The 14,299-nt window shown below is 38.7% G+C and overlaps 1 protein-coding gene across 5 annotated transcripts in view; it reads right to left on the bottom strand.

Moving 5' to 3' along the window:
* Positions 1-14,299, bottom strand: part of ntm (neurotrimin) — a 552,734-nt gene that overhangs the window by 768 nt on the left and 537,667 nt on the right. For 3 of the 5 annotated variants that reach the window (XM_061898038.1, XM_061898036.1, XM_061898039.1), the window contains one exon: positions 1-3,266. This exon is cut by the window's left edge and continues 768 nt beyond it. In XM_061898038.1, the coding sequence (XP_061754022.1) occupies positions 3,166-3,266 (101 nt within the window). In that variant the 3' untranslated portion in view covers positions 1-3,165. The remainder of the gene's footprint in view (positions 3,267-14,299) is intronic. The other 2 variants (XM_061898037.1, XM_061898040.1) reach the window with 1 other exon arrangement.

Here is a 14,299-nt window from a genome sequence, read left to right as displayed (position 1 = left end):
GTATATATATATATATATATATATATATATATATATATATATATATATATATATATATATATATCCTGAAAATATGCAAACAAAACTGTGTTTAGATAATTGATACTTCAAACTTGCATAAATAAATCTTAAGGAATATAACATAATCTGGCTTCTGAGAGCTTCAAAATGTAATGAATAAAATGCTAAAGTTGTTGATAAACAAGCAATTATTTTAATAATTAAATATGGTCATTTTAAATGAATTATTATGATCATTTAAAATGAATTACTTCATTAATTACTATGTTTATTTCAATGTATAATTCTATGGCTGAATGTAATAAGGAGTAAGAAAAACTACAAATAAAAATACAATTAATTTTGATGTTTTTAGCAAAATATAATAACAATGTATTTAGCTGTTTTGTTTTTTTAATTAATGAATATATTTATTTTTAGGTAAGATAAACATAATAATACAAATTATCTCTAGTCTGGATGATTTAGTTATGTCATCCTGTTGTCCTCCTGTCTCTTCCCCAAGGATGGCTCCATGAGTTGGGCAAACGCCTGGAGATGCCCTACGTCAGTGGTCCCCAAACTTTTTGTAACTGTAGTCAACGCTTTAAAATTTTGTCCGACGGAGGTTGATAAAAAAATACAATCATGTGTGCTTACGGACTGTATCACTTGCAGACTGTGTTGATATATATTGTAGGAACCAGAAATATTAATAACAGAAAGAAACAACCCTTTTGTGTTAATGAGTGTAAATGAGGGAGGAAGTTTTTTTGGGTTGTTGCACTAATTGTAAGTGTATCTTGTATTTTTTATGTTGATTTATTAAAAAATAATCCCCGTTGGTTGGGGACCACTGCCCTACATCAACAACCGGGTCGGCGGCCCGTCGGTGCGCAGCTCGCACATCGCCGCCCTCTACTTCACCCTCAGCTGCCTGACCAGCGTCGGCTTTAAACGTGTCCGCCAACACGGACGCCGAGATCTTCTCCATCTGCACCATGCTCATCAGCGGCATGCCGGACGCCTCGTATGGAATAACGTGATTGGGCAGGCACACTGTTTATATTGTGGGAAAGCAGACGTGAAAAAAGGCCGTCCTCACTCAGGTCCGCATGGAGCTGGAGGGGGCGTGGCCTCCAGCTCCGGCTGAAAACAAGGAGATTTTCGGGAGAGGCGCTGAATTTCGGGAGACTCCCGGAAAATTCGGGAGGATTGGCAAGTATGGTGTTTACGCAAGTAAACATGGGTCCAATTTGTTCAACCGCAGTCAACATTTTGTTCACCACATTTTTTCTTCTAAGACATTATATTGACCTTTTTACAGCGTATTGTCCACTATTTCTTTTCACAACCTTCTATTTTGGCAAAGAATCGTGATGTCTGTCACTTTTTGATGACATATGGTGGTTCAAATCCACATATACGGATTTGAAAAAAAATCAGAAATGCACTTTTCACATTGACATGAAAATATCAGATGCTTGTCACATAGGGGCAAACAAAATTGCATTGATCTGCAATGTGAACATGGACTAAGTTTGACCGTTCCTGGATTTAGGCTACGTTCCTATTGCAGGGTATGATGCTTAATTTGGGTTATTTGTTGAATCAGATCTTTTTATGCAGTCATTCACATTCCTCCCAAAAATGTATTTATAATGCAAACAGAATGATTGGAATGGGACTGCACCTTGTATGCGCAAGTAAACATGGCTCTAATTCTAGTATTCAATACCAATTCTCACTCCTTGCGTATTTGGGGCGAATTCAAGGATTTTGTACAACCGGAGTCAACATTTTCTTCACCAAATTATTTTATGTAGGAGGTTAACAAGGAAGAGGGTTTAGGCTCTTTGGGTTTATGGGACATTTGCTTCGACGTGTGTTCCGAAGAGCTTGTGTGCGAGCAGTCGGAGCCAGGAGTGGTGGGATATTAACTTCAGTAATATTATTTCTGCCTGTTATTTCATCTATTTTTGCCAAAAATGATGATGTTTTTCGATTTTTGATGGCGTATGAGTCGGATGAACAATTGTTCAGACTGTAGTTGTTGGATATCCTGCATATTTGTGTCTGTTTGTGTCAGATTTGAGAAGAAAAAAAATCGGACTGTACTCAAACGTTACACACAAAAATTCAGATAACGTATAAGTCGCACCTGCCGAAAATACATAATAAAGAAGGAAAAAAACATATATAAGTCGCAGTGGAGTATAAGTTGCATTTTTTGGGGAAATTTATTTGATAAAACCCAACACCAAGAATAGATATTTGAAAGGCAATTTAAAATAAATAAAGAATAGTGACCAATAGGCTGAATTAGTATATGTTATATGACGCATAAATAACCAAAGAGAACGTGCCTGGTATTTTAACGTAACATATTATGGTAAGAGTCATTCAAATAACTATAACATATAGAACATGCTATACGTTTACCAAACAATCTGTCACTCCTAATCACTAAATCCCATGAAATCTTATACGTCTAGTCTCTTACCTGAGTGAGCTAAATAATATTATTTGTTATTTTACGGTAATGTGTTAATAATTTCACACATAAGTCGCTCCTGGCCAAACTATGAAAAAAAAATGCGAATTATTGGCCGAAAATTACGGTACATGTCACATGTGGGCAAGTAATCGGAATTGAACTGCAGTGTGAACATAACCTTATGTATGACCATTCCTAGATTTAGGCTGTGTTCGCACTGCAGGGTATGATGCCTAAATCTGATTTTTTTGTAGAATCCGATCTTGTTACGTTCCAAAAACAATGTATTTTACATTTTTACGTTGTTATTGTGTAATACGCTGACATGAAAAAAAATCAGATACACGTGGCAAAGAAAATCGGAATTAACCTGCAGTGTGAACATAACCTTAAGTGTGACCGATTTGGATTTAGTGTGAACAAAAAATGCAGTCACATTCAATTAAAAGTCAGTTTCTGACAATGTTTTCTGAAGCGCAACATGTCACGTTTTTGAAATAAATTAACAAAAAATAAAGTGACATGAAACGTCTAGATCTTTACATAGCAAGTGACCTGCCTGACCTCTTTCTTATCAGTTTATGGTTGCAAATGAAAAAAGCACAAAAACAAACACATCTCCAAAATAACATACTGTACACTCAACCACAAATATTGTTGATCCCGCCTCAAAATTTCAACAAAAAGGGTAAACACACGATGATGATGAGGCAGGTGTGTAAGTGAAGACCCATCGCTGATCCACTGCCGTCCTGAACTGTTCTCGGTCCTAAGAGATGGAACAAAGAAAAATAAATAATGAAAATATAAACTGCTACCATCACTCATGAGCTGACCTCAAAGATTGAAAACATTCTTTATTCACACAAAAGGCCAATTTTTTCAGTTATTGTTCAAAAATCTTCCTAAATATATGTTGGCGAGTACTTCTCTGCCGAGATAATGATCCACTTCGCAGGTGTGGTAAATTAAGATGTTGACCATACAGAATGTTTACTCTACAAGTGGCTTTCCACCAGTCTGGCAATGATAACAATCCACAACAAAATGTGCAGTTTTAATGTATTGGGAGGGGTCAGGGGCAGCACGGTGGAGAAGGGGTTAGTGCGTTTGCCTCGGGATCTTTCTGTGTGGAGTTTGCATGTCCTCCCCGTGAATGCGTGGGTTCCCTCCGGGTACTCCGGCTTCTTCCCACCTCCAAAGACATGCACCTGGGGATAGGTTGATTGGCATCACTAAATTGGCCCTAGTGGGTGAATGTGAGTGTGAATGTTGTCTGTCTATCTGTGTTGGCCCTGCGATGAGGTGTAGACTTCTCCAGGGTTTTACCCCGCCTTCCGCCCGATTGTAGCTGAGATAGGCACCAGCGCCCCCCATGACCCCAAAGGGAATAAGCGTAGGAAATGGATGGATGGATGGAAGGGGTCAGAAAAGTAATCAGTATCTTTCGCCTGATGTAGTGCAACATGTCTCCTTTGTCCAACATTGATAAAAAGTTGATGGTGGCTTGTAGAATGTTGGTCCACTCAGTAATGGCTGTGCAAAGTTGCTGGATATTGGCATAGTGATCTAGTCATTCGTGAACTAAACCATTCTTCATTAAGGACGGGAGCAGTTTTTTTCCCCCCATTCCCTTTCTCTTTCATTTTGTCTTCTTTCTCCTGTGGTTTATTGGCAGCTGGCAAGCTACTTTATGGATTACCACCATTGTCAGAGAAGCATTGTGGAGTTCTTTACAAAATATCAGTGACTAGGATTTAATGTTAATGCAATTAACAATCGCTTGATTACCAATGCAGCTGCTCGCCTTTTAACTGGCACAAAAAAACATGAGCACATTACCCCCGTTCAAAGGCCTACTGAAATGAGATTTTCTTACTTAAACGGGGATAGCAGGTCCATTCTATGTGTCATACTTGATCATTTCGCCATATTGCCATATTTTTGCTGAAAGGATTTAGTAGAGAACATCCACGATAAAGTTCGCAACTTTTGGTCGCTAACAAAAAAAGCCTTGCCTTTACCGGAAGTCGCAGACAATGTGCGTGTGACGTCACCGGTGTGAGGGCTCCTCACATCTTCACATTGTTTACAATCATAGTCGCCAGCAGCTAGAGCGATTCGGACCGAGAAAGTGACAATTTCCCCATTAGTTTGAGTGAAGATGAAAGATTCGTGGATGAGGATATTGAGAGTGAAGGACTAGAAAAAAAAATTAAAAAAACAAAACTTAAAAAAAAAAATGGCGAGGACAGTAGGAGCAATTCATATGTTTTTAGAAACATTTACTAGGATAATTCTGGAAAATCCCTTATCTGCTTATTGTGTTACTAGTGTTTTAGTGAGAGATTATGCGGTACCTGAAAGTAGGAGGGGTGTGGCCACGGGTGTGGTGACCACCAGTGTCTACGGTGGAAGGAGGTAATAGTCCGCAGCAGCTGCAGGAGGACGCTAGCTCCGCTCATAACTACGTTAAGAGCCCACTTATTACCACAATATTCTCACCGAAACCTGCCGGTTGACATGTGGTCGGGAAGTATGTTCGCTTGACTGCTCTGTTCCATAGTAAAGCTTTACCTTCGGGAATTTTAAACAAGGAAACACCGGCTGTGTTTTTGTGGCTAAAGGCAGCCGCAATACATCGCTTCCCACCTACATCTTTCTTCTTTGACGTCTCCATTATTAATTGAACAAATTGCAAAAGATTCAGCAACACAGACGTCAAGAATACTGTGTAATTATGTGATTAAAGCAGACAACTTATAGCTTGGATCGGGCTGGAAAAAAATGTCCGCTCCAACCCGAGACGTCAAATGCACGCGTCATCATACCGCGATGTTTTCAACAGGAAACTTTGCGGGAATTTTAAGATTGCAATTTAGTAAACTAAAAAGGCCGTATTGGCATGTGTTGCAAATGTTAATATTTCATCATTAATATATAAACTATCAGACTGTGTGGTCGGTAGTAGTGGGTTTCAGTAGGCCTTTAAGCATCACTTCGCTGGCTCCCAGTTAATTTCAGAATTCATTAAAAAAATATTATTGTTTTTAAATCTCTTAACGGATTAGCGCCACAATATACTTCATACCTCTTAAAAATCTACACCCACAGGGTCTCTGAGGTCTGCTGAATATTTTCTCCCACTCGTACCAAAAACCCATTTAAAATCCAGAGGGGATTGTGAGTGATCGTGCTGTGGCTCCGAAACTTTGAAACAATATCCCTCCTATTCAGACGTCTCCCTATTTAATGAGTTTTAAATCACACCTTAAAGCAGATGTTTAGTCATTGGCTTGAGAGTTGTATGAATTTTGCCTATTTGATATATTCTTTTTTATACACAGTAGTTTGTGTAATTGGTCTTTTTTTTTGGAAAATGTTTCTTACAACTGACTGTCCTTAGTTTTATATTGTTTTAAATGTGTGTTTTAACTAAAGTGCAGCAATTTGAATTTTTTATTTTTTTTTAACAAAGCAGATTGGATTGAATAATATATTAATTTGAAGATTAACAAGCTAAAGAAAAGTTGTGTGAATGCTTTTTTTTCTTTTGGACATTTTTAATTTATCAGTTGTTGCTCTGTGTGTTATGCAGTGGTTGTGTTGTTTCACTTGACATTTGTTAAACATGCATTTGTTTGTTGTATATTGTTTATGTTCAAACTTGTTGTTTATTCCGAACGGTGTCCCCCAGGAGTCCATATTGGGTCCCATTTTATTTACTATGTCAAAGTATTGCGTCACAACGTACCTGACTCCAAACTTCCTTTTTATGCAGATAAAACTGTTTTGTGTTGTTCTGCTTCCTCATTAGTAAGTGCCGCAGACCATCAGCAATCTTATTTTAATGTTATTCAAAAAAATATGTATTAATTAAGAGTGCTCAATGTACTCAATTCTGCCAAATCTAACTATTTGATGGTTGTTTTTATTTGTGTTATGATCCGCTGCCTAGATCACATTATGTTCAGGTTTTGAGTTTTTTTGTAATATATTCTGTTAGTGTTTGACTTCCTTAGTTCCTGGTTTGTTCTGTCACCATAGTTACTTATTAGTTTCACCTGCCACTTGTTTCCGGAAACACACCTGTTTTTGTAATTACTGTCCTGATTTAAGCCTGCCTCCTTTGTTCATTTGACCTTGCTTCTTAGTTTGTGTTTCACAACAGTGACGACTCTGATTCCGATCCTGTATTCCTGTTTGCAACCAGCTGGCTTCCACGCTAAGTCTTTTGTTATTTCTGTAGCTCCCAATGCTAGCTCTTTTGTTTTTTTCTACCTCCCATGCTAGTTATGTTCGTTTTGACTAAGTCTGTTTTTATTTATTAATAAATCATTTAACTCTTACCTTCACGCTGTGTCCGAGCCCGACTGCATCAAGAGAGAACGCAACTGCATCACGATGCCAGGCAATCGCCACAATTTGCATTTTATGTGAAATCTATTTGTACTGCAGATTCCAGTCAAACAAGAAGTCCGGCTTAAGCAAAATTGCAGTCTGTGGTTTCCGTTGGGTTTTTACACCAGTCCAAATGTTTAAGTCAAAGCGTTTTTTTTTTTTTGTTTAAACAAAGGTCAAAAATTAACTAACATAATTAATTAAAAAAATATCCCAGCTGCACTCAGGCGGAAGGCAGGCTACACCTTGGACAAGTCGCCACCTCACCGTATGGCTTACATAAATCATGATCATCAATCAATCAATCAATGTTTATTTATATAGCCCCAAATCACAAATGTCTCAAAGGACTGCACAAATCATTACGACTACAACATCCTCGGAAGAACCCACAAAAGGGCAAGGAAAACTCACACCCAGTGGGCAGGGAGAATTCACATAAATTGATAAAAGTTAATTTCATTTGTAATTTACTTAAATAAGTACAAGTATTCATCATATTGTCGTCATGTCGTATTAAGCTCCAGTGTTGCTGTTTGTACATCAGAGCTTTTATCTACCGCGACCCCAAAAAGGGAATAAGCGGTAGAAATGGATGGATGTTTTTACTATTATTTTAGTAATATGTAGAGCTGCGTTTGAAATGCTGGTGCAGGTTTACAGATTTTTAAATGCGCCATATATATCATGAAGGGTAGGCATTCATGTGGCCCTATTCCTGTGTGGATCTTGCATGAGAGGACAAGGGGTGTTATAAGCATTCTGCAATGCAGTCTGCTAAAAATTATGGACAGTGCCACTCTAAAATGGGCGAAGTTGGATTTGCTTTAAAGCACATTTCAAGATATTCAACACTCTAAAGTGGATAGTGCACCTTCCCAGTATTGTCATGTATCATGTGTCAGGTAAACCGTGACAAATGGGGCCATATAATTCCCCCTTCCTATTGGTAAAACAGACCATTTACCATTTAAGCAACACAAACTTAAAGAGCTGTTTGCACTGCAAAAACTGAAATCTAAGTAAGATGAAATATCTCAAATAAGAGTGATATTTGCTTATGTTCTGTAAGATAAGATACTTCTTCTCACTAAGCAGATTTTATGTTACAGTGTTTTACTTGTTTTAAGTTTTTTGGTCCTAAATGATCTCAGTAAGATATTTCAACTTGTTGCTGAGATTGTATGACCTATATTGAGTAAAACGTGCTTGAAACGAGAATATCGACTGATGCAAAGCTGTGTCATCAACACTCACAAGTATAAAACTATTTTTTTTAAGTAATTATTTCTTACTTCAAGCATGAAAAAAAAATCATGATGCCGAGCACATATCATTATGTCAAGATAATGGCACTAGCATTAACTTTTTTTCAGAACATTTTTTAATGTATTTAGCAAAAAGTTCACTTTTTTTTTCTACCAAGAAAAATGCACTTATTAGTGAGAATATACTTATTTTAAGGTGTTTTGGGGTTCATTGAGGTTAGCTATTTTTACATGTTTTTGGAATGTCTTCACCAGACGAATGTTCTTGTTCTATTGGCAGAAAATTTTGCTTAGTTCAAATAAAATACACATAATTTTTGTATTTTTTTTTTTAACTTGTTTTTGAACACTGACTTTTTGCAGTGTGCGAGCCGAACGAGTCATCTCTCTAAAAAGAGCCCAACAGACTATGACTAATTTTGAGGAACTGGAACATGCTGTCATGGACGACGAGCCAGATCATCCATAACATGGGCCGTGAGTGACATGTCCAGTGAGTATGCGCATACTTGCCAACCCTCTCGGATTTTCTGGGAGACTCACGAAATTCAGCGCCTCTCCCGAAAAACCTCCCGGGACAATATCTCTCCCGAAAATCTCCCGAAATTCAGGCGGAGCTGGAGGCCACGCGCCTTCCAGCTCCATGCGGACCTGAGTGAGGACAGTCTATTTTCATGTCTGCTTTCCCACAATACAAACAGCGTGTCTGTCCAATGACGTTATAGCTGTAGAAAGATCGAGGGCGAGTTCTTGGTTTCTTATGTGGGTTTATTGTTAGGCAGTTTCATTAACGTCCTCCCAGCGCGGTAAGAACACACAACAACAGCAGTCACGTTTTTGTCTACCCTAAAGCAGTTTGTCTGCCGTAAACAGCAATGTTGTGACACTCTTAAACAGGACAATACTGCCATCTACTGTACATGCACCACAACACCTCCAGGCAACTTCAACCCTTTACTAATACCCTCCTCCATTCACATCCCATCTCCCCGGATTGTAAATAACCTAATGTAAATAATCAAATGTATTTTTAAAATGTATATACTTGTTCTTATGTTATCTGAACTCACTATGTTCTCTGCTCGCTGTACATATCCTACTAAGTAAGACGTACACTGTTTCAATGTCCATTTCTCTGTCGATGCAATTGTTGATGACTAAAGTACTGATATCAACCAAAGCTCCTCATCCCACCCCCCGGATTGTAAATACTGTAAATAACACAATGTATATACTATGATGATTAACTTGTGTGATGACTGTATTTTGCTGATAGTATATATTTGTACCATGAATTGATTAACGTGGACCCCGACTTAAACAAGTTAAAAAACTTATTCGGGTGTTACCATTTACAGTAGTGATCAGTTGTACGGAATATGTACTTTACTGTGCAATCTACTAATAAAAGTTTCAATCAATCAATCATGCATATGTGACAATAACATCTATGGCTCTTAGAGAGTGCAGTGCGCAACTGCGCGCACAACAGCTGTAAATATACTCCTCCCCTCTTAACCGAAATCGGAGGTCTCAAGGTTGGCAAGTATGAGCATCCGAGCCATGCAAACAGCCTCCAGGATGTGTGCAACATGGGCCTGTGCATTATCATGCATCATGAGGTGATGGCTGTGGATGACCAGTGGTTTTCAGGATCTCTATCTCTATCTCAGGATCGTAGGGTTTCTATGCATTTAAAACGGCAATAATAACATGCATCTGTGTTCGTTGTCCTTAACATAACACCATCGACACTAAGACCCACTCGATCGACAACGTGGATGTCAGCGAAACGCTCACCCACACGACACCTTACACGCTCTCTGCCATCTGGCCTGTAAACCGGGATTCATCTGTGAAGAAAACACCTCTCCGAAGTGCCAGAAGCCATCTAATGTAAGCATTTACACCCTCAAGTTGGTTAGGACAAACTAAACTCAGATGAAGTTGAACATGTTGAATGTAGAGGATACGTGTGGTCTTTGGTTGAATGTTCTGCCAGGTTATCTGAAAGACTTTTACGGTGGAGAAGTAAACATGAAATTCACAGTGGACATTTGTGGAGACAGCTTTCTTTTTGCACACTTTTTCAACACCTGGTGACATCTGTGGCTTTGCACTGTGTAATAAAACTGCACATTCTGGGGCAGCCAGCCTCAGGCACACCTGTGTAATAATCGTGCAGTCTGATCAAGATCTTCACCAGTGAAGTGGATGAATTATCCTGGCAAAGGACAAGTGCTTACTAACACCGATTCAGGCATGCATTAACAATATTTAAGAGAACCCCTCCTTTCGTGTACACAATTTTAGAACGTAACGTTCAGTGTATGAAAAAGAGGATTAAAATGTTGCATTTTTTTCCCAGCTTCTGTTAAAAATTATTAACAGCAATAATTGTGTCTTTGTGGTATTTAGACTAATTATGTTTGTTCATTCATTTGGCACCTTTTCTTTTCAGGGTGACGTGTAAACTAGGGCCTATAGGAGTAACACAACAAACAAAGAGCAGTTTGCACTTATTTTCACACATACTGTACAAACAATTTATATTCTCAAATTAACCAAACATAGATTTTTTTAATCCATAAGAACCCATTGTGACATGTTTGTTACCAACACTTTAAACGTCCTAAAATGGGCCATATATTCATTAGGTCCATCAGTAGCATATGACAGACATTTTGGGGAGTCCATCAATCCATTTTTCCGCTTGTCCATTTTGGGGTCGCTGGAGCCTATCTCAGCTTCATTCAAGCGGAAGGCGGTGCACACCCTGGACAAGTCGCCACCTCATCACAGGGCAACACAGATAGACAGACCACATTCACACTCACATTCACACAGTAGGGCCAATTTAGTGTTGCCAATCAACCTATCCCCAGGTGCATGTCTTTGGAGGTGGGAGGAAGCCGGGGTACGCGTTGGGAGCCCCAAAGTCACGGGGAGAACATGCAAACTCCACAAAGAAAGATCCCAATATCGGGACTGAACCCAGGACTGCTCAGGACCTTCGTATTGTGAGGCAGACGCACTAACCCCTCTTCCAATGTGCTGCCGTGACAATACATGACACGTGTAAATGTCTTTCCTCATTGCAAAAGGCTTAATTTAGCCATTTAAAGGTAAGTTTAAAATAATTTTACAATTGTAATACCTTAAATGGGTCTTGAATATTACAATATACAGAGGGGCAAAAAAGTATTTAGTCAGCCACTGATTGTGCAACTTCTCCCACAGAGGTCTGTAATTTTCATCATAGGTACATCCATGTATACCAAAATGGATACATGGATGATACAGCAGAGGATTGGGAGAATGTCATGTGGTCAGATGAAACCAAAATAGAACTTTTTGGTATAAACTCAACTCGTCGTGTTTGGGTAAGAAGAATACTGAGTTGCATCCCAAGAACACCATACCTACTGTGAAGCATGGGGGTTGAAACATCATGCTTTGGGGCTGTTTTTCTGCTAAGGGGACAGGACGATTGATCCGTGTTAAGGAAAGAATGAATGGGGCTATGTATCGTGAGAGTTTGAGCCAAAACCTCCTTCCATCAGTGTGAGCTTTGAATGGTTGACCAAATACTTATTTTCCACCATAATTTACAAATAAATTCTTTAAAATTCCTACAATTAGAATTCCTGGATTTTTTTTTCACATTCTGTCTCTCACAGTTTGAAGAGTACCTATGATGAAAATTACAGACCTCTGTCATCATTTTAAGTGGGAGAAATTGCACAATCGGTGGCTGACTAAATACTTTTTTGCCCCACTGTAGCTGTTCTTACTATATTTTTATTCGGTTCATTTATATATATAAAAACAATCAAGCTATAGAAATATACTATATATCATATTGGGTTTTTAACCTTGAAATTACTATTAAAAAAGTCACAATAGGATATATGGTAATTAGCCATTCGATAAAGATTGAATTATTTCAAATGACCATATGTTCTGTCATTTAATCTAAAGAACATTTGTGGTACTAAAGCACAAAACACTGTCAGGTTGATTTATTTTCAAATAAGCAATACATTCAACATGAACACACAATGTGTAACATGACATACAATTGTGGTCAAAAGTTTACATTAAGGACATAATGTCATGGCTGTCTTGATATTACAATAATTTCTACAACTGTTATTTTTTCGTGATAGAATGATTGGAGCACATACTAAGGCGCTTTTGGTAGCCATCCACAAGCTTCTGTCAAGGTTCTGGTTGAATTTTTGACCACTCCTCTTGACAAAATTGGTGCAGTTCAGCGAAATGTTTTGGACTCGTTTCTTCAGCATTGTCCACCCGTTTAAGTCAGAACTTTGGGAAGGGTATTCTACAAAACCTGTTTCCACATGAGTTGGGAAATTGTGTTAGACGTAAATATAAACGGAATACAACGATTTGCAAATCATTTTCAACACATATTGGGTTGAATATGCTACAAAGACAACATGTTTGATGTTCACACTGACAAACTTTTTTTTTTTTTTGCAAATAATCATTAACTTTCGAATTTGATGCCAGCAACAGGTGAGAAAGAAGTTGGGAAATGTGGCAATAAGTACTGATGAATTTGAGGAATGCTCATCAAACACTTATTTGGAACATCCCACAGGTGTGCAGGCTAAATGGGAACAGGTGGGTGCCATGATTGGGTATAAAAACAGCTTCCCGAACAATGCTCAGTCTTTCACAAGAAGGGATGGGGCGAAGTACACCCCTTTGTCCACAACTGCGTGAGCAAATAGTCAAACAGTTTAAGAACAACGTTTCTCAAAGTGCAATGGCAAGACATTTAGGGATTTCAACATCTACGATCCATAATATCATCAAAAGTTTCAGAGAATCTGGAGAAATCACTCCACGTAAGCGACATGGCCAGAAACCAATATTGAATGACCGTGACCTTCGATCCCTCAGACGGCACTGCATCATTAACTGACATCAATCTCTAAAGGATATCACCACATGGGCTCAGGAACACTTCACAAAACCACCTCTACCTACATCTGTAGGTGCAAATTAAAGCTCTACTATGCAAAGCGAAAGCTATTTATCAACAACAATCAGAAACGCCGCAGGCTTCTCTGGGCTCGAGATCATCAAAGATGGACTGATGCAAAGTGGAAAAGTGTTCTGTGGTCTGACGAGTCAACATTTCAAATTGTTTTTGGAAATATTCGACATTGTGTCATCCGGACAAATGGGGAAGCGAACCATCCACACTGTTATTGACGCAAAGTTCAAAAGCCAGCATCTGTGATGGTATGGAGGTGCATTAGTGCCCAAGGCATGGGTAACTTACACATCTGTGAAGGCACCATTAATGCTGTAAGGTACATACAAGATAATGCCAAGCCACATTCAGCACATTTTCGTAAAACAATGTGCAGGTACTTTCCTGGCCCGCCTGCAGTCCAGACCTGTCTCCCATCGAAAATGTGTGGCGCATTATGAAGCGTAAAATACGACAGCGGAAACCCCGGACTGTTGAAGGACTGAAGCTCTACATAAAACAAGAATGTGAAAGAATTCCACTTTCAAAGCTTCAACAATTAGTTTCCTCAATTTGACTGTTGTTAAAAGAAAAGGTGATGTAACACAGTGGTGAACATGCCCTTTCCCAACTACTTTGGCACGTGTTGCAGCCATGAAATTCTAAGTTAATTATTATTTGCAAAAAATAAATAAAGTTTATGAGTTTGAACATCAAATATCTTGTCTTTGTAGTGCATTCAATTGTATGGGTTGAAAAGGATTTGCAAACCATTGTATTCCGTTTATATTTACATCTAACACAATTTCCCAACTCATATGGAAACGGGGTTTGTATTATCCAGGGGTCTCAGACACGCGGCCCGCACCTTAATATAAAAATGTAATATTAGTGCGGCCCGTGAGTTTTATTTGAATGCCGCTTGACAACATCACATTTGCCAACCATCTAAATTTTTCTGGGAGACTACCGAGTTTCAGAGCAACCATTCTCTCGACTGTCAGCTGATTTTCACCCAAACAACAATAATAAGGGCGTGCTATGATGACAATGCGTTTAGCGCCTTCTACAACCGTAACAAACAGCTTACCAGCCCATCCACATGTTTTATGAGGCTTCTGCAGA

The sequence above is a fragment of the Nerophis ophidion genome, linkage group LG04, assembly GCF_033978795.1.
Source record: "Nerophis ophidion isolate RoL-2023_Sa linkage group LG04, RoL_Noph_v1.0, whole genome shotgun sequence".
Lineage (NCBI taxonomy): Eukaryota > Metazoa > Chordata > Actinopteri > Syngnathiformes > Syngnathidae > Nerophis > Nerophis ophidion.
The sequence above is the reverse complement of the archived record's forward strand: the minus strand, read 5'-3'. Positions and strand labels throughout refer to the sequence as shown.